We start from the raw sequence: 26451 nt of genomic DNA, 5'->3' as shown, positions 1-26451 counted from the left end.
TAAAATGGGTGCAATTGGGAAGTTCGTAACATGGCTCAAGCACTTTCAGGGGGGTCTGAAACTCCCTATTCTCAACTACCGAAAAAGGGCGCATATCCACGGCTATAAACCAAAGACTGTAAAAAAAGATAAACAAAATAGCCTACCTATCGCTCTTGTAATTTCTTTGGCCAGTCAGAATCAGCTGCCAAGGGCTGCTTGAATGTAGAAGGTAAACAATGGTGTGTTTGTTTATTTGTTTCCATCTTGCTCCTGTATACTGGGGTGATTTCTGCGTAAATGTGTCCACATATTTTAGGTGTTGGCAGCTGCGTATGCTATTCTCGTTGAATGGCGACATACTGTTAATGTTTTCTCCACAACTCTCTGCCCATTGTCAAAATGTTACCAAACCGGAGATTTAAATGGAGGATCCTCCAATTCTGGTTTATCGACCCTAACACATGCCATCGTACAGTACTAGTTCCCTGCTGCCCCTCACAAAAGGACAGTTTGAAATGTGCCAATTAATATTAGTTTTGATTACAATTTTTGCATAGGCTCTAGTTGTTTTAATGGAATAGCCTGATGTTTCAGCTCAGATTTATTCGAGGCATGTGCCTACAACGCAGTGTCCCGTTGTCCCATTGCACACTGTCCCATTGCACACTAGCAACTCCTGTGGCGGGCCGGGCGCAGTGCACGCTGACACGGTCGCCAGGTGAAACGATGTGCAAACAATGTGGCAAATAGAAGTGGCAATATCTTCAATTTAAGCTACTTTGTGCATGATTGTGGCAAAATGGCTGATTATGATTTTTTTTCAACGCCGATACCGATTATTGGAGGACCAGCATATGCCGATACCGATTAATCGGCCGATTTTTAGATTTATTTATCTATTTGTAATAAATGACAATTACAACAATACTGAATGAACACTTTCATTTTAACTTAATATAATACATCAATAAAATCAATTTAGCCTCAAATAAATAATGAAACATGTTCAATTTGGTTTAAATAATGCAAAAACAAAGTTTTGGAGAAGAAAGTAAAAGTGCAATATGTGCCATGTAAAAAAGCTAACGTTTAAGTTCCTTGCTCAGAACATGAGAACGTATGAAAGCTGTTGGTTCCTTTTAACATAACATATGGTTCCTTTTAACATAAGGCTTGTATTTATTTGTGTTATTATGTTATAATTAAGTCTATGATTTGATAGAGCAGTCTGACTAAGCGGTGGTAGGCAGCAGCAGGCTCGTAAGCATTCATTCAAACAGCACTTTCGTGCATTTGCCAACAGCTCTTCGCTGTGCTTCAAGCATTGAGCTGTTTATGACTTCAAGCCTATCAACTCCTGAGATTAGGCTGGTGTAACCGATGTGAAATGGCTAGCTAGTTAGCAGGGTGCTCGCTAATAGCGTTTCAATTGGTGACGTCACTCGCTCGGAGACCTTGAAGTAGTTGTTCCCCATGCTCTGCAAGGGCCGCGGCTTTTGTGGAGAGATGGGTAATGATGCTTCGTGGGTGGCTGTTGTCGATGTATCCCTGGTTCGAGCTCAGGTTGGGGTGAGGAGAGGGACGGAAGCTGTACTGTTACACTGGCAATACTATAGTGCCTATAAGAACATCCAGTAGTCAAAGGTATATGAAATACAAATGGTATAGAGAGAAATAGTCCTATAATAACTACAACCTAAAACTTCTTACCTGGGAATATTGGAGATTCAAAATGTTTATTCTTTAAGTGAAATACGGAACCGATCCGTATTTAATCTAAAGGTTGGCATCCATAAGTCAAAATATTCCTGTTACATTGCACAACCTTCAATGTTATGTCATAATTACGTAAAATTCTGGCAAATTAGTTTGAAGCGAGCCAGGCGGCCCAAACTGTTGCATGTACCCTGACTCTGCGTGCAATGAATGCAAGAGAAGTGACACAATTTCCCTAGTTTAATATTGCCTGCTAACCTGTATTTCTTTTATCTAAATATGCAGGTTTAAAAATAAATACTTCTGTGTATTGATTTTAAGAAAGTCATTGATGTTTATGGTTAGGTACATTTGTGCAACGATTGTGCTTTTGTCACAAATGAGCTTTTGTTAAATCATCCCCTGTTTGGCGAAGTTGGCTGTCTTTATGGTTTGGTACACATTGGTGTAACGACGGTGCTTTTTTTCACGAATGCGCTTGTTAAATCACCCGTTTGGCAAAGTAGGCTGTGATTCAATGATACATTTCACAGGCACCGCATCGATTACATGCAACGCAGGACAAGCTAGATAACTACACATGGTTGATGATATTACTAGTTTAACTATTGATTATGTTAAGATTGATTGTTTTTTATAAGATACGTTTAATGCTAGCTAGCACCTTAACTTGGCTCCTTGCTGCACTCGCATAACAGGTAGTCAATGTAATTGGCCATCGGTGTCCAAAAACTTGAAATCGGACCAAATTAATCGGCCATTCCGATTTAATTGGTCGACCTCTAATTCAATACCAATAAGTCTGCCATTTTCACCCCATTCTGTGATTTTTGAGGGTTTATGACATAACCCCTCTAGTAATTTAATAGGATCTCTGTGGCTTAAACAATAACTTCATATCTGAAGTCATGCACTTTTTCTATTGATTGGTGTGGTCTCTGTGTGTATGTGTGTGTCTCTCAGAGTCAGCGAGAACGGGAGCGAGGATGTGGCCTACCCATGTGTGGTTAATTACTGAATTGAATGGCTGTGGTTTATAAATATGTATGTGTAGGGGTGTGTTGATTATCTCTGTTTTTGTGCCATAACGTAGCTCTGCGTGTGTGCGTGCGCGATAAGAGTCACTGACTCAAAGCCACAAGAGGATAGAAAATATTTCAAACGTTGCTTTTTCGGGGGAGGTAGTTGCAGAAACCTTATAATGGTTTAGTCGACTTCCTCAATGGTTGGTCCATACCTGTTATTTGCCATGGCAGACTGATGATAATCACAGGGCCATTTTAGGCCAAATTGAATGTAATTGAAAAGTTAATGATGGTCCTCCGAAACGGCTGATGTTTGCGGAGCTGTGAGGTCGGTTTCACCCGTTCATTTTCACACGGACGCCATGATGTCACTTACCTTACCAGCATTCTCACAAGTCTGACTTCACTGGCACCATCATCATAGTCTGCCCACTCTGTCGAAACTGTTTTAATGTTTTTATAAACCATTCTGTGTGCATAGAAATGGCGCAGAATTGCTTTCTTCAACTCTAGCCTGATAGGCAAATGTTGAAATACTGAAATTGTCATGAGGCTAATCTTTCTGGAAACCGAAACATCAAAAAATAGATCAATGTTTCCCCTCTGTGATTTGTCAGTGTGTCATCCAGCTGTGCATAGATTGGTTACAGGGTATCTCTCTAATATAGTCAGCTCTCCTCAGGGCCCAGTCGGCCCCAGTGACCCAGTTCTATACAGCTATATAGAGTTACCTAAACCAGTTTTAGTTTTATATAGGGGTTGACTCAGTCAAACCAGTACTACACTAACAGCTGGGATGCATTACTAGTGCTGTTGCCATTCCCTGGGGCAGTTGACAACCTTGATCAAATCCGGAGTTCAACTTGATAAACAACATCACACCGGATAAGTGTTTTATTGAGTGGGTATAGCAGGGACGGCCTATAGCCTATTAAGATTGTTGGTATTGTGACAATATCATCTGCCCCCTTGTCCAGTTGCTAAAGGAACATTTTGAGGAAAACAGTAATAATTTTGTCCATGATTCAGCCTGTGTCAGGATCACTCTGTCTGCTATAAAATAGCATCTATTTTAATAAAATGAGCTGTATTTAATCTACAGACTCACAACAACTCTTTTGGAAAGTCCCCACTCACATTTGGTCAGCATGTGTCACTGTACATTGAAACTGGAGTCATAACACATACATTTATGTGAATAAAAATGATAAAATCATGGCATTATCCATCAATGTGAAGTATCATTTCTCCCTACTTTGAACTTGTTTTGTCTCTCTTCGGATTTCAATCAAGCCCAATGGACTAAAGACTTCACCAAAGCTTGGGGAACAGTCAGGGAAAAACACTTTGTCAAAGTCCTTTATGGAGTCTGTGAAAATGTTTACATTCAGACCTATTACATTTCTCTGACCTTTTCACTGAGGGAAAGACACGGTGCAAAACAGTCTGAAAGGCCAGTAAAGGGATATTTGGAGACTTACCAACGGCACTAACACAGACTTAACATCCTGTTCAGGCGTACCGTTCCAGAAGGAGCGTTCTGAGTGGTATTTTTTGGCTATTAATATTCATCTGCACCCATCCATCATTCTACCCATTCTCTCTTCCTCCTCCAGTGGTTTCAGGCTCTAACGATGGCCTCTCTTTCTCACTCGCTCACCGCGTGACTCCAGCATTTCTGGTCCCAAAACTTTGCAGACCAGTGATTAACTTTTGCTGCAAATGTCTGAACACATGAGTCCTCGCATGTGTAATGTATTCATGATTGGCTCATTCTGCAGAAAGCAGGATGGGCAGTTTTTGTTATGAATCTAGAGTTTCTCATCTGATGCAGGGCTATTAGGATGATGAATCCTTGTCCTCTTGCCTATTATGAGATTCTGGGGATTTGGTCCCAGTCATAGACCTGTATAAAGAGGCCAGTATGTCCAGATCCTCCCAGCCTCTCCCAGCCTATCACATTTCAAGTTCAGTTCAGCATCTTTGGTCCTACATGGGATTACGTGCAGTAGTTTAGAAACTGATACCGGAATACATCTGGAGTTATCAGAAGAACACTTTCATGATATGGCAAGTTACAATTTGCTTTTTGAAAGTCCTATATCTTGAAAATGTTATTTGCTGACATGCAACAAAAATGTGTGACCGTATCAACAGTGGACTAATGAATGAAATATTCCTTTAATACAGTGCATTCCGAGTATTCCGAAGTATTCAGACTCCTTGACCTTTCCCACATTTTGTTAAGTTAAAGCCTTATTCCAAAATGGATTAAATTCATTGGTAAAGAAAACAATCTACACAATAGCCCATAATGACAAAGCAAAAACAGGTTTGTAGAAATTTAGGCACATTTATAAAAAAATTGAACTGAAATATCACATTTACATAAGTATTCAGACCTTTCACTCAGTACTTTGTTGAAGCACTTTGGCAGTGATTACAACCTCAAGTCTTCTTGGGTATGACGCTACAAGCTTGGCACACATGCATCGCTGCACAGCTATTTTCAGGTCTCTCCAGAGATGTTCGATCGGGTTCAAGTCCAGGCTCTTTTTAGCAAATGTCAAAAAAATTAAAAATAGACCTTATTTACATAAGTATTCAGACCCTTTGCTATGGGACTTGAAATTGAGCTCAGGTGCATCTTGTTTCCAATGATCATCTTTGAAATGTTTCTATAACGTGATTGGAGTCCACCTGTGGTAACTTCAATTGATTGGACATGATTTGGAAAGGCACACACCTATCTATATAAAAACCAAACAATAAGGTCGAAGGAATTGTCCGTAGAGCTCAGAGACAGGATTGTGTCGAGTCACAGATCTAGGGAAGGATACTAAAACATTTCTGCAGCATTGAAGGTCCCCAAGAACACAGCCTCCATCATTCTTAAATGGAAGAAGTTTGGAACCAAGACTCTTCCTAGAGCTGGGCGCTCGGCCAAACTGAGCAATCAGGGGAGAAGGGCCTTGGTCAGGGAGGTGACCAAGAACCCGATAGTCACTCTGACAGAGTTCCTCTGTGGAGATGGTTGTCCTTCTGGAAAGTTTTCCCATCTCTGCAGCACTCCACCAATCAGGCCTTTATGGTAGAGTGGCCAGACAGAAGCCACTCCCCAGTAAAAGGCACATGACCAGCCCGCTTGGAGTTTGCCAAAGGACACCTAAAGGACTCTGACCATGAGAAACAAGATTCTATGGTCTGATGAAACCAAGATTGAACTCTTTGGTCTGAATGCCAAGCGTCACATCTGGAAGAAACCTGGCACCATCTCTACAGTGAAGCACGGTGGTGGCAACATCATGCTTTGGAGATGTTTTTTAATGGCAGGGACTGGGAGACTAGTCAGGATCGAGGCAAAGATGAACGGAGCAAAGTACAAAGATATCCTTGATGAAAACTTGCTACAGAGCTCTCAGTACCTCAGATTGGGGCAAAGGTTCACCTTCCAACATGACAATGACCCTAAGCACACAGCCAAGATAACGCAGGAGTGGCTTCTGTACTATTCTCTGAATGTCCTTGAGTGGCCCAGCCAGAGACTGGACTTGAACCCGATCGAACATCTCTGGAGAGATCTGAAAATAGCTGTGCAGCGACACTCCCCATCCAACCTAACAGAGCTTGAGAGGATCGGCAGAGAAGAATGGGAGAAACTCCCCAAATACAGGTGTGGCAAGCTTGTAGTGTCATACCCAAGAAGACTTGAGGCTGTAATCACTGGCAAAGGTGTATACTTATGTAAATGTGATATTTAAATTTAAAAAAAGAAAAGTTTTAATACATTGGCAAATTGTCTAAAAGTCGGTTTTTACTTTGTCATTATGGGGTATTGTGTGTAGATTGATTAGGTAAAAAAAACGATTTAATCAATTTTAGAATAAAGCTGTAACGTAACAAAATGTGGAAAAAGTCAAGGGGTCTGAATACTTTCCGAATGCACCATACATGGGTCAGCATTCTCCACAAATCCAGTCCTTTTGTTTTATCCTTACTCAAATGCTCCAGATAAAACATGAGCTTGTAAGGGGTAAGTGAAAGTGACTCCTTGAATTATCCCAGACACCCACCCAGTTTTTTCCTGACTACAGAGTCTGGCTGTTCTGACTCACGGATAGTCGTCAGACACTGAGTCAGAGGTGCCTGTCTGGACTACCCATAGCCCTACAGTAAGTTAACCCACTTCTGTTACATTGGGAATTACCGGGAACCAACCTGCGGGCTCCTGCCCTCTGCCGTGGCTCCTCCTGGTGGCCCTTTGTGGTATTACAGGAGTGAGGTAGCAGTGTATCAAGGCACATAATGCACTTTCTCAATTATTTTAGGCGTTCCTAGAGAACTGCAATGTGTGCAGGGTTTGGTCTCACATGCGTCACTCTTTTTAAACACCCAATTCAACTAATCCACAAGACTGATTAGTTGAATCCAGTGTTTTGGTGCTGGGCTGGACACATTGTTCATTATAGATTTTCTTCACAATGTTGTGCCACTTGAATGTGCTGAATAAGCCAAGAGAGGTTAAGTAATAACTGTGTCATGTATGTACAGAAGCCTTGCTCAAAGCGGAGTCTCCAAAATAACTAACCGCATCTTTTAAGACGGCCTCTCTCAACACAGTCTTAGGGATCCAGTCGTTTTAAACATGTTTGATGGATTCCCACTAAACAAGGGCTTGCTGATTTAGTTGACTAGATGGTTGAACCAGGGGTGCTTGTGTTGAAATACATCAAATGTGAAATGAATGGGATATCACAAGTGGCAAAAATAGCAAGCTCTCAAAGACATTTGCAAACCCCTTGAAAATTCGTCAGCTTTTCTGTAAGAGATCAGATGAATAACACCTCGTTCTTTCCAGTCACAGACGAGGACACAGTCAAGAGATACTATGCCAAGTTTGAGGAGAAGTTCTTTCAGGCGTGCGAGAAGGAGCTGGCCAAAATCAACACATTCTACTCAGGTAACTGTACAATTGTGTACAACAATGTGTTGTCATTTATGTTGTTCATTTATGTCGTCCTGCACCTCATATAACCAAACCACCGTGTGTCTCTCTAGTTAGCTAGCCGTTTCTATGATTGTACAAAAAAACTACAGCACATTCACATTGCGTGATTAGCAAAAAGTTACACGCTCCTCCACTGTCCACTACTGGCCTAGGCCACTAAAGGCCCATCTGTTCAGAAGACAAACATTTAAACCCTTAGGGAGTGAATCTCCCTGCCAGAAACCAACAGTTAGGCAACAGAAACCGAATCAGACTGCCTCTCTCTTACTCAATCTCCATCTCTCTCCTTCCCATGACCCTTCCTCCTCTCTCTGGCTCTTCTCTCCCCCTATTTTCTCCCCCTCTCCAGAAAAGCTAGCCGAGGCCCAGCGTCGTTTCGCCACTCTCCAAAATGAGCTGCAGTCGTCGCTGGATGCCCAGCGGGAAAGCAGCATGCAAGGCCTCCGTCGCCGCCGCAAAGCCGTGTTCCACCTGTCCCAGCAGGAGCGCTGCAAACACCGCAACATCAAGGACCTGCAGCTGGCCTTCTCCGAGTTCTACCTCAGCCTCATCCTGCTGCAGAACTACCAGGTTAGTACCCTAAACCCTACACACTACCCCTAGACCACAGGAGGCTGCTGAGGGGAGGAAGGCTCATAATAGTGACTGGAATGAAGTGACTGGAAGGGTATCAAATGATGAGTTCGATTCCATTTATTCCATTCCAGCCTTTACTATGAGCCTGTCCTCCCCAAATAAGGTGCCACCAACCTCCTGTGCCCTAGACACTATCACTAGATACTACCTCAGCCTCATCCTGCTGCAGTTATTAGACATCACCAGGGTGGGAAATTAACTTTTTGGTGGCAGGTAGATTTTTTTACCAGGCAATTGTTTTTTTCTTGTTGTTACTACAACAAAATTGATGGTCATCCTTCCTAATGTTTCTAAACTATTATTAGTAAGAAGTAATGGGGTATATTGCTTAATTTCATTTTTGTGACATGCGTCTTTTAACCAATTATGTTTAAAATACATATTTTTAAATCCAATATTAAAAACAGATAAACAGTTCTACAACTGAACATCAACAAAGTGCCTGCCCTGCCACATATACACATAAGGCAATTCTAGTGACATATGTTGTTTAAATTATCCCCAATTCAATGGAATTGCAACCCTCTGCATGCACAGTGCATTCTTACATCACCTGTGCAGTGCACTCTTCTATCGCATGTACAGCTGATTCTCAAGACCTTGCACACTAATGAGATGCTATTGAGCCCACACTATTACACTGTCTGAGCCAAGGACTACATGCTTTCCGGTAAGTTTTAATTACAGTACTGGGTGGGGTGGATATATTTTATATGACAAACATTATTTTTTGTTAACTAGTAAATAGTAGCCTACAGCAAGGTGTATTTAAATCATTTCTAACTTGTTAACAATTTCTGCTAGTTCGTTTTTGCTACCATGTGGGTTTTAGCTTCCTTGAACCTGCTAACTGAGGAGTGTTCATTCACCTGTTTCAATACATGTTTCATTTTAAAACATGTATCTTACACAGGAGTTGTTTGATCTAACTGCTTAACTATTTATCTGTACATGGAATTGTATTTTGGGTTTTTTCTCTAATGCTTTTCCTTAATCTTCACTGGAAAATGCATGGGCACTGTCTGGTGTGTAGAGACATTTCACTGCAGCTAATGAAAAGGAAAAGCTGTGTACATTTGCTAATACTGTGCCAAATCATATGTGAAGAATGCAACAATGACGCAGAATCATCTGGCCAAGTGCATCAAGTTCCCTCAGCGCTCACAACAAGCAACCTCTGACAAAAGTCCCTCTACTTCTATTTGAGGTGAAATTATGAATTTGACACCTTATTGATAGCAACAGCTCATGGTCCTCCTGGAATCAGAAGTTATTTTGGCTCAATGGAGGAACGTAGTCAGATAAATGCTGATGAATGTCTTGCTCGAGCTGTGTATGCAACTGGTTCACTCACCTCTGCTCACAGGCAATGTGTATTGGAAGATATTTCTGAATGTTCTTTGACCAGCATACTCACCTTCAAGTGAAGGTCAAGCAAATCATAGAGAAAGCAGACTGTATTGCAATCATCTCTGATGAGTGGTCGAATGTTCCTGGGCAAGGAATAATTAACTACATCTCAACCAGTATTCTACAAGAGCACAGACACAAGGGACAACAGACACACCGGTCTCTACATTGCAGATGAGCTGAAGGCAGTCATCAATGACCTTGGACCACAGAAGGGATTTGCACTGGTAACAGACCATGCTGCGAACATGAAGGCTGCTTGGTCTAAAGTGGAGGAGTCCTACCCTCACATCCCACCCATTGGCTGTGCTGCTCATGCATTGAATCTGCTCCTCAAGGACATCATGGCACTGAAAACAATGGTTACACTCAACAAGAAAGCCAAGGAAATGATTAGGTATGTGAAGGATCATCAAGTTAAAGCAGCAATCTACCTCACCAAGCAAAGTGAGAAGAATAAGAGCACCACATTGAAGCTGCCCAGCAACACCCGTTGGGGTGGTGTTGTTATCATGTTTGACAGTCTCCTGGAGGGGAAGGAGTCTCTCCAAGAAATGGCCATATCACAGTCTGCCGATATGGACAGCCCCATGAGGATCCTCCTGGATGATGTATTTTGGGAAAGAGTGGTAAGCAGCCTGAAACTCCTGAAACCTGTAGCAGTAGCCATTGCACGGATTGAGGGAGACAATGCCATCCTGTCTGATGTACAGACTCTGTTTACAGATATAAGAGAAGAAATCCATACTACCCTGCCCACTTCACTGTTGCTCCAAGCAGAGGAAACTGCAGTTCTGAAATACATCAAAAAGCATGAAGACTTCTGCCTGAAGCCCATACACACCGCAGCGTACAAGTTGGACCCCAAGTATGCTGGCAAGAGCATCCTGTCTGGTGCAACAAGATCTATGGTGTCATCACTACAGTGTCTCGCCACCTTGGCCTGGATGAGGGCAAGGTTCTTGGCAGTCTGGCGAAATACACTTCCAAGCAAGGACTTTGGGATGGAGATGCAATATGGCAGCCGTGCCAACATATCTCATCAGCCACCTGGTGGAAGGGACTTTGTGGATCTGAGGCTCTTTCCCCTGTTGCCTTCATTATCCTCCAGATCCCACCAACATCAGCCGCCTCAGAGCACAACTGGTCCTTGTTTGGGAACACACACACCAAAGCACGCAACAGGCTGACCAATACAAGGGTTCAAAAATGAGTGGCCATCGGGGCAAATTTGAGGCTTTTTGAGCCTGACAACGAGCCATTCTCAACAAGGTTGGAAAGTGAGAGTGAAGATGAGGCTTCAGAGTCTGATGTTCAAGACACCATTCTGTATACATCTGGCCCATCTTTGGACACTGTGTTAACAAACCTCCAAACGAGCATCAACACCATACAACACTCCTTCCGTGGCCTCCAACTGCTCTTAAATGCTAGTAAATCAAAATGCATGCTCTTCAACCGATCGCTGCCCGCACCCGCCCGCCCGACTAGCATCACTACTGTGGACGGTTCTGACTTAGAATATGTGGACAACTAAAAATACCTAGGTGTCTGGTTAACTCTCCTTCCAGACTCAAATTAAGCATCTCCAATCCAAAGTTAAATCTAGAATCTGCTTCCTATTTCGCAACAAAGCCTCCTTCACTCATGTTGCCAAACATACCCTCATAAAACTGACTATCCTACCGATCCTTGACTTCGGTGATGTCATTTACAAAATAACCCCCAACGCTCTACTCAGCAAATTGGATGCAGTCTATCACAGTGCCATCCGTTTTGTCACAAAGTCCCATATACTACGCACCACTGCGACCTGTATGCTCTCGTTGGCTGGTCCTCGCTACATATTCGTCGCCAATTCCACTGGCTCCAGGTCATCTGTAAGTCTTTGCTAGGTAAAGCCCTGCATTATCTCAGCTCACTGGTCACCATAGCCACACCCGTAGCACACGCTCCAGCAGGTATATTTCACTGTTCATCCCCAAAGTCAACACTTCTTTGGCCACCTTTCCTTCCAGTTCTCTGCTGCCAATGACTGTAATGACATGCAAAAATCGCTGAAGTTGGAGACTTGTACCTCCCTCAATCATTTTAAGCGTCAGCTGTCAGAGCAGCTTACCGATCGCTGCAGCTGTACAAAGCCCATCTGTAAATAGCGCATCCAACTACCTACCTCATCCCCATATTTGTTTTTGTTTTTCTGCTCTTTTGCACACCAGTATTTCTAATTGCACATCCTCATCTGCACATATATCACTCCAGTGTTAATTGCTAAATTGTAATTACTTCGCCACTATTGGCCTATTTATTGCCTTACCTCCTTACTTAATTTGCACATACTGTATACAGATTTGTTTCTATTGTGTTATTGACTGTTCGTTTGTTTATTCCATGTGTAACTCTGTGTTTGTGGCGCACTGCTTAGCTTTATCTTGGCCAGGTTGCAGTTGTAAATGAGAACTTGTTCTCAACTGGCCTAACTGGTTAAATAAATAATATGACCCTCATGCAAGGGTGGGGGGTGGATTGAAGAGAGAGAGAGAGAAAGAGAGAGGAAGAAATGGTTTAACCTGGTTAAATAAAGGTGAAATAAAACAAAATGAAAGGTGGACATTGAGGAGGTCCAGGGAGAAGACATGGAAGCCTGAGAGGAAAACAGTCTAGAAACTAAAGCTTAGGTTATCATTTTACAGATGTATGTTGAAAACATTTTTGGGAGATGCAATGGATCATTGGGGATCATTCAATATTCCCTTTCTTTTGTTGTTCAGTGAAATCATCCCATGTGAAGAGTCAACTCATTTAATTTAAGTTCAATTCCTAACTAAATTGTTTTTAAAATTTCTATTGGAAGGATTTAATTATTTGCAAATATGTCTACTTATGATAAGGTATGTATGTTTGTCTCCATATGATATGGTAAATATATCCAATGCAAAAAACATCTACATTTAAATGGTGTTAATATTAATTAGCATATTTCCATTAATTCCCATATATTCCCGTTATTTCCCATATTCCCGTTAATTCCCACGGAAAGTTTCCACCTCTGAATATTCCCCAAAATGTGCAACCCTAGTAATGACCGTGCTGTTTAACCAGCTTCTTGATGTGCAACACTTGTCAGGTGGATGGATTATCTTGGCAAAGGAGAAATGCTCACTAACAGGGATGTAAACACATTTGTGCACAAAATTTGAGAGAAATCAGATTTTTGTGCTTATGGAACATATCTGGGATATTTTTCTTTCAGCTCATGAAACATGGGACCAACACTTTACATGTTGAGTTTATATTTTTTTTCAGTGTAGAAGCACACAAGTAAATCTACGAGATTAATGACAAAGTTAATGGATACACGTTTTTTGGGAGTGATTCATTATTAATCGAGCACAATCATTAGGTGAGACAAATGTTCAGCTGCCTCCTTTAAGGGCCGTAACCATGGTAACTTTCACACTTGCTTGTCTGTGATGAAAAAAATATCAGACTGTGATGTCTTCCTAGCAGCAGAAAGTTGCAGCAAACTCTAACGTTGAAAAACAACCTAGCATGTGAACAAAACGATGTAACTTGCCAAAGAAAAAGTCACGACAAAGTCACGTTTTAGTAGCCTGCCAACTTCCACATATGGGCTTCGGATATAAAAAAAAATTATAATCCTAAATGTTGTGACCGCCCTCCAATTTGGCTGGTGAAATAGACATTCTTACCCGCCAATGACGATCTACCTGCATTTGGCTGGTGTTAATTTCCAACCCTGGATACTACCCTTAGATATCACCCCCTCCCTATACACTGTTCCTGGTTACTACCTCATCCTGCTGCAGAACTACCAGCATTAGTTACCAGCTCCTAAACACCAACCCTAGACACCCAACCGCTAAGCCTAACCTTGTTGTTTGTGTCACCTGATCAATTGCAACAGGTTTTTTTCATATCAGTACGAACAAAAAAATATATCTGAGGGATCCGAAAAAAGAATCTAAGAGACTCCTACTTATAACCATTCAACTGTTTCTCCTCTCGTCTCCCCAGAATCTGAACTTCACAGGTTTCCGTAAAATCCTGAAGAAGCATGATAAGATCCTGGAGACGTCGCGGGGGGCCGACTGGCGCGTGGCCCATGTGGAGGTTGCCCCCTTCTACACCTGCAAGAAGATCACCCAGCTCATCTCTGAGACTGAGGTACTGGACAGCCATTTTGTTTTCCCCTCTTATCAATGCTCGTAGCAATGTACTATAATCATTTCAGTTTTTGTCTTTTAGCTGTGACACAATCTCTCTCCTCGCAGGCCCTGGTAACACAAGAGTTGGAGGGCGGAGACAGACAGCGAGCCATGAAGAGGCTAAGAGTGCCACCACTAGGTGCTGCACAGCCTGCTCCGGCATGGACCACCTTTAGGGTTGGGTTGTACTGTGGAGTCTTCCTAGTCCTCATGGTCACCGTCGTCATCACAGGTATACCTGTCTTCCCTGCCTTTCCCCTATTCTCCTCCTACCCTCTGTCTTACTGAAGCTCTTTAAACCATGGTGGTGTGAAGCGCTTTGCAATGTGAAAAGATTGGCTTGATAGTGAGATTTTCTATGTCGATTTTTCACATTTCCCAATTCTCATTATTTCATACAGGCCCTAGTCCTCTAGTTTAGGGTTTGATAGCTCAGTTATCGACAAAGTTGCCATTATTGTGTTATTAATATGTTATGAATTTGTTATTAACCGTCCTGCCTGCTAGCTGCGGTTGTGATAGAGAATGCCAACGTGTGGCCACTGGTGAGGATCTACCGCGGCGGCTTCCTGCTGATCGAGTTCCTCTTCCTGTTGGGCATTAACACGTACGGCTGGCGCCAGGCAGGGGTTAACCACGTGCTTATCTTCGAGCTCAACCCACGCAACAACCTCTCCCACCAGCACCTCTTTGAGGTAGGAGTTTGGGGCTCTATACAGTGGTTGGATACTGATTGTGTTTTAATCATACAGCTCTGGATATTAGTTGTACCTATGTGGTTGTTTGTGTTCACATTTACTGTCATGTTACTGAATCTATCTTTTCACGTTAGTATCAAGTAATTTGCTTGAATTATCTTTCTCTCTCCCCTTACCTCTCGCTCTCTCTCCCGCATCTCTCTACCCCTATCTCTCTCTCTTTCTTTGTCTCAAATTTGAACTAGCTTTATTGATGTGAAATTAGCCATCAATTGTTGCCAAAGCAATAAGCAGTAGAATGGAATGACACGGTAATAGATTGAAAATGCAATCAAATTCCAACACCGGCTAACCTCTCTTCTCTCCTCCACATAGATTGCTGGTTTCCTGGGGGTGCTGTGGTGTGTGAGCATCCTTTCCTGTCTGTTCTCCAAATCCATTTTGGTGCCCATGCAGGCCAACCCGCTGGTCCTCTATGGCTTCTTCTTACTCTTCCTCATCAACCCCTTCAAGACCCTCTACTACAAGTCACGCTTCTGGCTCCTCAAACTGCTGGTGAGACGCTCAGAAAGCTGCTGAACATGTCTCAATGTGCTTGGCATCATGATGGGGGAAAAATATTGACATTTGATGTTGACAAGTGGTGTATCCTGAACAGTAATATATAGTTATCTCTTTTCCCCTGTCTTTCTCTCTGCCTCTCTCTCTCTACCTCTCTCTCTTTCTCGGTTTCTCTCTCTCTCGGTTTCTCTCTCTCTCTCGGTTTCTCTCTCTCTCTCTCGGTTTCTCTCTCTCTCTCGGTTTCTCTCTCTCTCTCTCTCTCTCTCTCTCTCTCGGTTTCTGTCTCTCTTTCTCTCTTTCTTTATCGGTTTCTCTCTTTCTCGGTTTCTCTCTCTCTCGGTTTCTCTCTCGGTTTCCCTCTCTCTCTCTCTCTCTCTCTCTGTTTCCTTCTTCTCTCTCTCTCTGCCCCCCCCCCTCCCTCTCCTCCAGTTCCGTGTGGTGACAGCCCCGTTCCACAGGGTAGAGTTTGCAGACTTCTGGCTGGCTGACCAGCTCAACTCTCTAGGGGTGGTTCTGATGGACCTGGAGTACCTCATCTGTTTCTACAGCTTCGAGCTCGACTGGAAGCAACAGGACGGGCTACTGCAGGACAGTAAGCAATGGATATACGAGTACACATGGATACACACACACACATGCCAACATACAAGCACTGAGACACAAATACACACTCCAAGCTCCATTTGAAAATAAGCTTGTTAGTTTCAGACCTTCAATTTGGACTTTTCTTATTTCTGATGGTTACTTTTATTTTTCTTTCCTCTCCTTTGTCCCTCTCTCCTCTCTCTGTCTGTATATATCTCTTTCTCACACACAACTAAACACAACACAACTCAACACAGCCTTATCCAAACACACAAAGCTCAGCCAAAACAAGCCTACAGCCTGATCTAGCCCACACTAAACATACCCTCAAGACGTTCGTCCAAACAAACATAGCCTAGTCCACACACACAATGCAAACACAACAAACATTATCCAGTCCAAACAAACATACACACCACCACCTAACCCTGTTCCAACACATGTTTTATCACCTTTATGTTATTGATTGCAGGTGAGAAGTGTTGGAGTCAACTTTTAAACTCAAGTCATTTGTGTATATTGAATTGCATTCCTATAAAGAAAATGTCTAATCCATCCAACAGAGGGGAATTTCAATGGAACATATTTGGTGGATTTTATTGGTTGATTGATAATCATTCTGATAGGTGGAGGCATGTGTCACTCCTACTCATATAACGTGCTCATGATTTGATCTGTTAATTTCTAATCCATGTGTATTCTGATAGGTGGAGGCATGTGTCACTCCTACTCGTATAACGTGCTCATGATTTGATCTGTTAATTTCTAATCCATGTGTATTCTGATAGGTGGAGGCGTGTGTCACTCCTACTCGTACGGTGTGCGGGCCGTGATCCAGTGTCTACCGGCGTGGTTCCGCTTCGTGCAGTGCCTGCGCCGTTACCGTGACTCCAAACGGGCTTTCCCTCACCTGGTCAACGCCGGGAAATACTCTACCACTTTCTTCGTGGTCACCTTCGCTGCCCTGTACAGCACTCACAAAGAGAATTGTGAGTGTCGTGATACTGTATTGTACTAGTGTACTCCTCAGACATTAGTACAGTTACAAAGGGTGGGTATATTACTGGAAACTTTAGAAGTTTACCAGTAAAGTACCAGAATTTTGGTTTCTTTGAAGGCTCTTTTGGGTACCTCAGATTATCACTGGTGTATTTAATCATCTTTGGCCCTCTGTGTGACCTTATCACATGTCAAATATATCAAATAATTGAATAAGATTATAAACTTTTGAGAAAAATGTAATGACAAAGCTGAAAAACATTATCCTAAATATAAGCCATCAACTTAGTGAATACCATTGGTGTTTAATGAGGATGAAACTATGTTTACACACTTATTCATTTGACCGTGTCAATGTGTTTGTGTTTTTAATATTTTGGTGTCAAACTGCCTCTCTCCTAGCTGCGAGTCACAACGAAGCTAAGATCTTCTTCTACCTGCTGATTGGCTGTTCCATAGTCAGCTCCTGTTACACCCTGGTGTGGGACCTGAAGATGGACTGGGGCCTGTTTGACCGAAACGCAGGCGATAACACCTTACTCAGAGAGGAGATCGTCTACCCCCAGAAAGTTAGTATGCACCTTTGGGGAAAAAAGCTATACCAACCAAAATGTTGAATATTGATTTAATCATCTATGAACAAAAATATAAATGCAACATGCAACAATTTCAAATATTTTACTGGGTTACAGTTCATATATAAGGAAATAATTGAATTAGACTGTGATGTCTAATTAGACTGTGAAATCTATGGATTTCACATGACTGGGAATACAGATATGCATCTGTTGGTCACAGATACATAAAAAAACAAAGTAGGGGTGTGGATCAGAAAACCAGTCAGTATCTGGTTTGACCACCATTTGACTCATGTAGCACAACCCATCTCCTTCGCATAGAGTTGATCAGGCTGTTGATTTGTGGTCTGGGGAATATTGTTCCACTCTTCTTCAATGGCTGTGCGAAGTTGCTGGATATTGTCGTGAACTGGAACATGCTATCACACACGTCAATCCAGAGCATCCCAAACATGCTCAATGGGTGACATGTGGTGAGTATGCAGGTCATGGAAGAACTGGAACATTTTCAGCTTCCAGGAATTGTGTACAGATCCTTGGGACATGGGGCTGTGCGTGATCATTCTGAAACATGAGGTGATGGCAGCAGATGAATGGCACGACAATGGGCCTCAGGATCTCGTCACAATATCTCTGTGCATTCAAATTGACACCAATAAAATGCAATTGTGTTCGTTGTCCGTAGCTTTTTCCTGCCCATATCATAACCCCACCGCACCATGGGCTATGCTGTTCACAATGTTGACATCAGCACACCGCTGTACAAGTGGTCTGTGGTTGTGAGGCCGGTTGGACATTCTGCCAAATTCTTTTTCAAATAAATTGATAGAAATATGTTTTTTGTGCAAATGGAAAATGTCTGGGATCTTTTGTTTCAGCTCATGAAACATGGGACCAACACTTTACATGCATTTATATTTTTGTTCAATATATATACACTACCGTTCAAAAGTTTGGGGTCACTTAGAAATGTCCTTGTCTTTGAAAGAAAAGCTATTTTTTTCCCCCATTTTAATAACATCAAATGGATAAGAAATATAGTGTAGAACACAGGAGTGATGGTTGCTGATAATGGCCTCTGTAGATATTCCCTAAAAAGTCAACCGTTTCCAGCTACAATAGTAATTTACAACATTAACAATGTCTACACTATTTCTGATAAATGTTATGTCATTTTAATGGACAAAAAATGTATTTCAAAAACAAGGACATTTCTACGTGACCCCAAACTTTTGAAAGTGTGTGTGTGTATTGTTGGGGAAAGCCTCTGCCTCAAAGAGGAACAGAGAAGTGTCTGATAATGTAGTAAATCACCATAAAAATATTTTCAGGTCTATTATTTCAGAAGGTTTGTATGTGATTATTTGATGTGTGTGTGCTCAGGTCTATTATTTCAGAAGGTTTGTATGTGATGTGTGTGTGTGTGTGCTCAGGTCTATTATTTCAGAAGGTTTGTATGTGATGTGTGTGTGTGTGCTCAGGTCTATTATTTCAGAAGGTTTGTATGTGATGTGTGTGTGTGTGCTCAGGTCTATTATTTCAGAAGGTTTGTATGTGATGTGTGTGTGTGTGTGTGTGTGCTCAGGTCTATTATTTCAGAAGGTTTGTATGTGATGTGTGTGTGTGCTCAGGTCTATTATTTCAGAAGGTTTGTATGTGATTATTTGATGTGTGTGTGCTCAGGTCTATTATTTCAGAAGGTTTGTATGTGATTATTTGATGTGTGTGTGTGCTCAGGTCTATTATTTCAGAAGGTTTGTATGTGATTATGTGATGTGTGTGTGCTCAGGTCTATTATTTCAGAAGGTTTGTATGTGATGTGTGTGTGCTCAGGTCTATTATTTCAGAAGGTTTGTATGTGATGTGTGTGTGCTCAGGTCTATTATTTCAGAAGATTTGTATGTGATTATTTGATGTGTGTGTGTGTGCTCAGGTCTATTATTTCAGAAGGTTTGTATGTGTTTATTTGATGTGTGTGTGCTCAGGTCTATTATTTCAGAAGGTTTGTATGTGATTATTTGATGTGTGTGTGCTCAGGTCTATTATTTCAGAAGGTTTGTATGTGATTATTTGATGTGTGTGTGTGCTCAGGTCTATTATTTCAGAAGGTTTGTATGTGATTATTTGATGTGTGTGTGCTCAGGTCTATTATTTCAGAAGGTTTGTATGTGATTATTTGATGTGTGTGTGCTCAGGCCTATTATTTCAGAAGGTTTGTATGTGATTATTTGATGTGTGTGTGTGCTCAGGCCTATTATTTCAGAAGGTTTGTAGGTGATTATTTGATGTGTGTGTTCAGGCCTACTACTACTGTGCCATACTGGAGGATGTGTTGCTACGTTTTGCCTGGACGATACCCCTCTTCCTGAGCACAGTCAGTGGGATACCCTCCGCTGCAGACATCCTGGCCACCATCCTAGCCCCTCTGGAGGTCTTCAGGTGAGAACAGACTACATCTCTCTATATCTCTCTACCTCACTCTACATCTCTCTACCTCACTCTACATCTCTCTACCTCGCTCTACATCTCTCTACCTCGCTCTACATCTCTTCATATCTCTCTACCTCGCTCTACATCTCTCTACATCTCTCTACATCTCTCTACATCTCTCTACCTCGCTCTACCTCGCTCTACCTCGCTCTACCTCGCTCTACATCTCTCTACCTCGCTCTACCTCGCTCTACCTCTCTCTACCTCGCTCTACATCTCTCTACATCTCTCTACCTCGCTCTACCTCTCTCTACCTCGCTCTACCTCCCCCTCCCCCACTCAATTAAATTCAAAGGGCATTATTGGCATGGGAAATATATGTTTACATTGCCAAAGCAAGTGAAATAAACAGCAGACATTGTAAAATGTCATTATGGCTATGTACAGTGTTATAATGATGTGCAAATAGTTAAAGTAAAAAGGGAAAGTAAATAAACATAAATATGGGTTGTATTTACAATGACGTTTGTTCTTCACTCGGTGTCCTTTTCGTGTGGTATTTCACCCAATATATATATATGGGAGTTTATCAAAATTGGATTTGTTTTGGAATTCTTTGTGGGTCTGTGTAATCTGAGGGAAATATGTGTGTCTAATATAGTCAAACATTTGGTTAGGAAGTGCATCTGTTTCCACCTTATTTTGTGGGCAGTGTGCACATAGCCCGTCTTCTCTTGAGCGCCAGGTCTGCCTATGGCGGCCTCTCAATAGCAAGGCCATGCTCACTGAGTCTGTACATTGTCAAAGCTTTCCTTAATCTTGGGTCAGTCACAGTGGTCAGGTGTTCTGCTACTGTGTACTCTCTGTTTAGGGCCAAATAGCATTCTTCTCTCTGTCGTTCTCTCTCGCTTTGTCGTTCTCTCTCTGTCTCTTGTGTTGTATATTTTATTTTCATTCTCTCTTCCTTTCACTTTATTTCTCCCTACCAGCTGTCTCTCAAACACCCTTTTTCTATGCCAATATCTTATTTCCTGTAAATGGACATTTCAGGGCTGACTACTATTGTGTTGACCTCTAGGTAGAGCTCTTTCCTGAAGATTTTAAAAGGCAAACATTTAGCCACTAAATACCTCAAGGACATTTCATACATAATTCTCTCTTCCCATACAAACATTGAAACACCTCAACAATATTTCACTTGCTATTCTCTTCCTCCCCCTCTCCACTGCAGGCGTTTTGTCTGGAACTTCTTCCGTCTGGAGAACGAGCACCTGAATAACTGTGGCGAGTTCCGAGCCGTGAGGGACATCTCAGTGGCTCCACTGAACGCTGACGACCAGACGCTGCTGGAGCAGATGATGGACCAGGAGGACGGAGTCCGGAACCGCCTGGGCAAGAAGAACTGGAAACGCTCCTACAGCATGTCCCTAAGACGGCCTCGCCTTGCTTCCCAGTACGGTTATAGAAGAGCTACATACACACATTGGCATGCATACACACCCACACAAAGCTACAGCATGTCCCTAAGACGGCCTCGCCTTGCTTCCCAGTACGGTTATAGAAGAGCTACATACACACATTGGCATGCATACACACCCACACAAAGCTACAGCATGTCCCTAAGACGGCCTTGCCTTGCTTCCCAGTACGGTTATAGAAGAGCTACATACACACATTGGCATGCATACACACCCACACAAAGCTACAGCATGTCTCTAAGACTGCCTCGCCTTGCTTCCCAGTACGGTTATAGAAGAGCTACATACACACATTGGCATGCATACACACCCACACAAAGCTACAGCATGTCTCTAAGACGGCCTCGCCTTGCTTCCCAGTACGGTTATAGAAGAGCTACATACACACATTGGCATGCATACACACCCACACAAAGCTACAGCATGTCTCTAAGACGGCCTCGCCTTGCTTCCCAGTACGGTTATAGAAGAGCTACATACACACATTGGCATGCATACACACCCACACAAAGCTACAGCATATCTCTAAGACGGCCTCGCCTTGCTTCCCAGTACGGTTATAGAAGAGCTACATACACACATTGGCATGCATACACACCCACACAAAGCTACAGCATGTCTCTAAGACGGCCTCGCCTTGCTTCCCAGTACGGTTATAGAAGAACTACATACACACATTGGCATGCATACACACCCACACAAAGCTACAGCATGTCCCTAAGACGGCCTCGCCTTGCTTCCCAGTACGGTAATAACGTACACACCTTATATAAAACTTATGGCTGTTTTGCCTTCTACTAAACTTTCTCTCTCTCCCTCTCAGGACCAAGACCCGAGACACCAAAGTTCTCATCGAGGACACTGACGAGGACACCTGACATCAGGCCAGACCCATTGCATCCATAGCATGGGTTCAGAACCTCTTTAAAGGACCACGCCCCTCCTAGGGGCACGCCCCCTGACCCCCTTCCTCCCCCATCAATCAGTCGATCGATCGTTTGATTGACCTGCCCCCTCGTCAGCTTCTCCAATCAGTCCATCACAGAGCTGCCTATCTGCACCTTACATGTATTGACATAAATACACACACACACACACACAGAGAGAGAGGGAGTACAAAGACATGAATATAGGAGTAGGTAGAGGAACAAAATATTACACACACCTTGGAACAGCTACTTTTAAGAAACTTTCTTTTTGTTACATTCATGGACCATTTAGGACTGAGTTGACGTCACCCGTTATTTTTCAGATTCATGGGAAAGAGACGAAACAACAAGACTGTACATGTTGATGTAGATATTAGGAAGAACAAACGGGTGGACTAACTTTTGATTTCAAGATGGCTAATCAGAAATGATAGAATATAAAAAAAAAGACTGAGAGCGTTGGACTCTGAACAGTGATTGCAGAGGAGTGTCTGACCAGTCTGGTTCTTTGACTTCCTCGTTCCATGTTTTGATGAACATGATGATGAAGATGACTATATTAATGTGGCTGTTCTTTCCATGTGCTATAAGTTCTTCCACGAATACCTTGGTTCTTATTTTATTTTGTTGAATGTACATTTAATTGTTATTTATGCGAGGGGAGAGATGCCTAAAACATTTTGGGAGTGAATTATTTTAAATTAAAAACAAAATGGGTGTTTCTGATTTGAAATGGCTTCTAAAGTCTCTGCCTGACGTTGCCCATAAGAACTGTTCCAGGACCTGTTGGGGATTGGGATTCATTCTAATGGTTAAGTGGGTCGGCCTGAATAGAAGTCTGGTCAGAGACCAATGTTTTTTGGGCATCTCATCCTATAAAAGGACTTTGTATGTTCAAAAACCCTCAGGAGGCTCCGATGTAGACAATTCTCTCAAAACAAGCCACCCCCTTCCCTGTCTTCAGAACCTTCCAATCTGGGTTAACTATAACATTATGTTTACTTTCATGCCAAATCTAGTCTTTTGTCTTTTTAGATACCAGTGTGAGCTAATGCAATCTCTCAGTAAGCTGTGTGAGAATGGCAGAATTTTCTACTATCGTTATATCGCTTGCTCTTCTCAGAGCTAGCCAAATATCTGCAACATTCCATTGAGAGCTGGACTGTGCTTCCACGGCACAACGCCGCCTAAGTCACATAGCACAGCAGATATAAATAGAATCTATAGAAGATATTTCACTATTAACAGCCCTCACTTTTTCTTGGTCATGTGACGAGTTGTCAGGTCAGGAGAAAATCAGAGCCCTACTCACTTTTTAATATATACCTTCCGTTCTAGACATCTGAGTTCTATCTGCGTTGCTTCGCAGCCTTTTGTCCCCATACAGCATAACGCAGATCTCTGTTGTCAACTTCAGTTTAGCCATCTTTATTGGCCCTGTGTTGTTCCTGGTCCGGTCCATTCCATTAGATCTCAGGGCAGCACACCCAATGCCAGTTAGGAGTCCGGTGTCTGGGGGTGTGCAGGGATTGGCCTCTTCACCAACCAATCATCTCCATTCTGATCCACCCATCCTGTTCATTCTGATGTCCACTTCCTGGGTGTGTCTAGCGTCTTTTTTAATTTTTTACTAGATAACTGAAATGAATATTTTCAGTTGAATGAAATGATAAAACATCATTATATTCCTCTGTAGTAGAAATCTAAGTCAGTCCATCCATTCAATAGTTTTTATTCGTTCCTAGCTTGAACACTTCTCACTTTGGGTCATTTGTTGAATGTATCATTCTGTTAGTAATTCCAGCCAACAAACACGGTGTGTGTGCGTTCTCACATTTAGTCCCGAAGAGAAGTGTCTGTGTTGACTCACCTAAGGAGTCTTTAATATTAGAATGCATTCAATGCATATTCTCAGTTCTAATGAAGGCAAAAGCTTTAAATGTTCTACTCTTACTGAGTAAACACAATTTCCTAGAATTCCTGCCTCTCCCAAAAGCCACCTGAGGGTTTTAACCCCCATTTTTGTGCCCTGGTAGATTTACTAACCCTGTAAAGATATAAGCAATCATTTAGGGCAGATTCCTAACTTGATATGCCCGGATAACTCGTCTCCCATTGACATTAATGCACAATATTCAAAGGTTTGAGTTAACCCAGGTGTATCTCAGGTTAGGATTTGGCCCATACTTCTTGAAGTTCAAGCTGCATTTGTAGTGTAGAGGTCAACCACAATAGTGATTGTGGAAAGCCTGATGGAGCTTAAATGTCTGGGGAAACTTAAATAATGTGATGAAGAAGATAACCACATAAAGACAACACGGTGTTCGATTTGTGGCTTCATCCGAAATGACATCCTATTCTCAATATAGGGCACTTATTTTTAACTTAGTGTACTATATAGGCAATAGGGTGCCATTTCAGATATGTCCCTGTGATGCTTGAGCTTTCTTGTCGACCATGTCATGACCAGCTCAAAGGGAGCCGACTTCGGAGGCTCTTAGACTTGAATGGAGCTGGTTAGCAATAACAGCCATGCATTATCCCTGTAATAAGTCATAAGTATAAAGTGATGTTTGCAGCAGAGGGAGGAGGGACCCCAGTGCCTCAGGGCAAACTGTTGGTTTTCATTGGGCCTCAGTGTGTTGTAGATCAAATAGTTCCTATTTAACTAGAGTCACCTCATCTGAATGATTTGCCAGAAATGCACTTTAGCTGCTAAAAAGAACCATAGTAGACACAGAATAAACAGAAACGCAGAAGCTGGGGCCCAATGACAACTAATAACAATTCAACACCCTGTGCACCTTGGGTCCCCCGCCTCTTGAAAAGATTGTGATGGTCACCTGTTGTTACTTTTTCAAATATTGTGGTCTCTACCGGTCTGGAGACTGTACCACCTAGGTCAACCAATGAACCTAGTGGGGAAATAGAGAATATCTCTATCTTTTTGTTACATTCCTAAAGTGACATCTCACCCTTGAGAGAGTGAGCTGGAGGGCCCACACACACACATACAAAGCCTTGTAAATATTAATGCACACTCTCGCTGAAGTGCTTACACACACCCTGCTTACAATTATACCCTGTACACACACCCAAACACCTTGCTTGGAGTATGTTCCAGCTATGAATGCTAAGGGTGGAGTTGCACTGGACCTGTCTCCCTGTAGCTTCTCATTGGATCACTGAGCTGTCACTCAAATAGATCATCCTATGGAAGAAGAGTGGAACCTACTGTACCAAAAGCCTGGACCAAAACAAAGCTCTTTAGAAAGTTCTTCCTTCCTTCTGCCTAGAACGCTATAAAGACGGAAAAACCCCAAGTGAAGGAAGGGCCCTGTATGAACTATATGAAACGGACTGTTGCCCATGTCCAATATGTCCCGCCAGCGTTGTGTTTTTATGTTACAGTTTTTTAATATGCTTGCCCTATGTACTGTCATCATACCCTAGTCACTGTAACTACTACCTTTAGAGTACACCTCATGCATTTGGCATTCTCTGCTAACTGAGGTGCCTGGATTGACTCCCTGTCCCTGTTACATGGTTTTTGAGTTTTAAAAAAAAAGTCTAAACATTTCTGTACTTGTACCCATTTATTTCCACTTTATACATTCTCTTCCACTGTTTCTTTGTCCTGCGGGTGGCGCTGTTGTATGACCTTTAGAGGGCATTCTATTCCATAATGTTTGAATGTGGCTGGCCTAATGGTGAGAACATTTTGCTATATATTTTGGTTTCTTTTGCATAGGGAGGTGTCAAAGAAATGTATTCTTGTAGCTTACTCAAAGTAATAGACAACGTGTCTCGCCCATGCTTGGCAGGCTGAAACCTTTTTAATAGGTGTAAGAGAAATTCGATGAAATATTGTAATATTTGAATACTGTTCACCAGGTTTAGGCAAGGGCAAGCCACAAATTTGATTTGGCACCAAAAAATATGCCCAAGCCTAGACGTCCGCTATCAAATGTGGTCAATACGACACCGCCCTTTCGTGGAAGAAGGTTGGAGCACTTTATAACAATGGATACACTTAGTCTAGAAAAACAATACATTTTACAACCAGTTTGTAGCGTTACAATCTATTCCTGATCATTCTTCACTGGAAGTATTTCATTCCGTTTAGGGAGTGATGCATGCGGTTTAAGGCATTGCATCTCAGTGCTTGAGGCGTCACTGCTGATACC

The 26451-nt window shown here is 42.3% G+C and overlaps 1 protein-coding gene and 1 pseudogene across 2 annotated transcripts in view; both read left to right on the top strand.

The window, feature by feature from the left end:
* Positions 1–25839, top strand: part of LOC110508198 (solute carrier family 53 member 1) — a 41979-nt gene extending 16140 nt beyond the window's left edge. The window contains exons 3-14 of the mRNA XM_036966011.2: positions 7582–7683; positions 8081–8301; positions 13816–13965; positions 14073–14238; positions 14514–14701; positions 15080–15259; positions 15695–15857; positions 16639–16839; positions 17252–17418; positions 19727–19866; positions 21089–21310; positions 22159–25839. Of these exons, the coding sequence (XP_036821906.1) occupies positions 7582–7683; positions 8081–8301; positions 13816–13965; positions 14073–14238; positions 14514–14701; positions 15080–15259; positions 15695–15857; positions 16639–16839; positions 17252–17418; positions 19727–19866; positions 21089–21310; positions 22159–22213 (1955 nt within the window). The 3' untranslated portion in view covers positions 22214–25839. The remainder of the gene's footprint in view (positions 1–7581; positions 7684–8080; positions 8302–13815; positions 13966–14072; positions 14239–14513; positions 14702–15079; positions 15260–15694; positions 15858–16638; positions 16840–17251; positions 17419–19726; positions 19867–21088; positions 21311–22158) is intronic.
* Positions 8403–11090, top strand: LOC149970817 (uncharacterized; annotated as a pseudogene). Its single transcript, XR_016492728.1, has one exon. The product of XR_016492728.1 is annotated as an uncharacterized LOC149970817 (transcript).
* Positions 25840–26451: the final 612 nt, after the last annotated feature.

This window comes from Oncorhynchus mykiss, chromosome 28 (assembly GCF_057628025.1).
Source record: "Oncorhynchus mykiss isolate SJ-2025 chromosome 28, ASM5762802v1, whole genome shotgun sequence".
NCBI classification, from domain to species: domain Eukaryota; kingdom Metazoa; phylum Chordata; class Actinopteri; order Salmoniformes; family Salmonidae; genus Oncorhynchus; species Oncorhynchus mykiss.
Note: the sequence above shows the minus strand (reverse complement) of the source record. Positions and strands in the feature narration are given on the sequence as shown.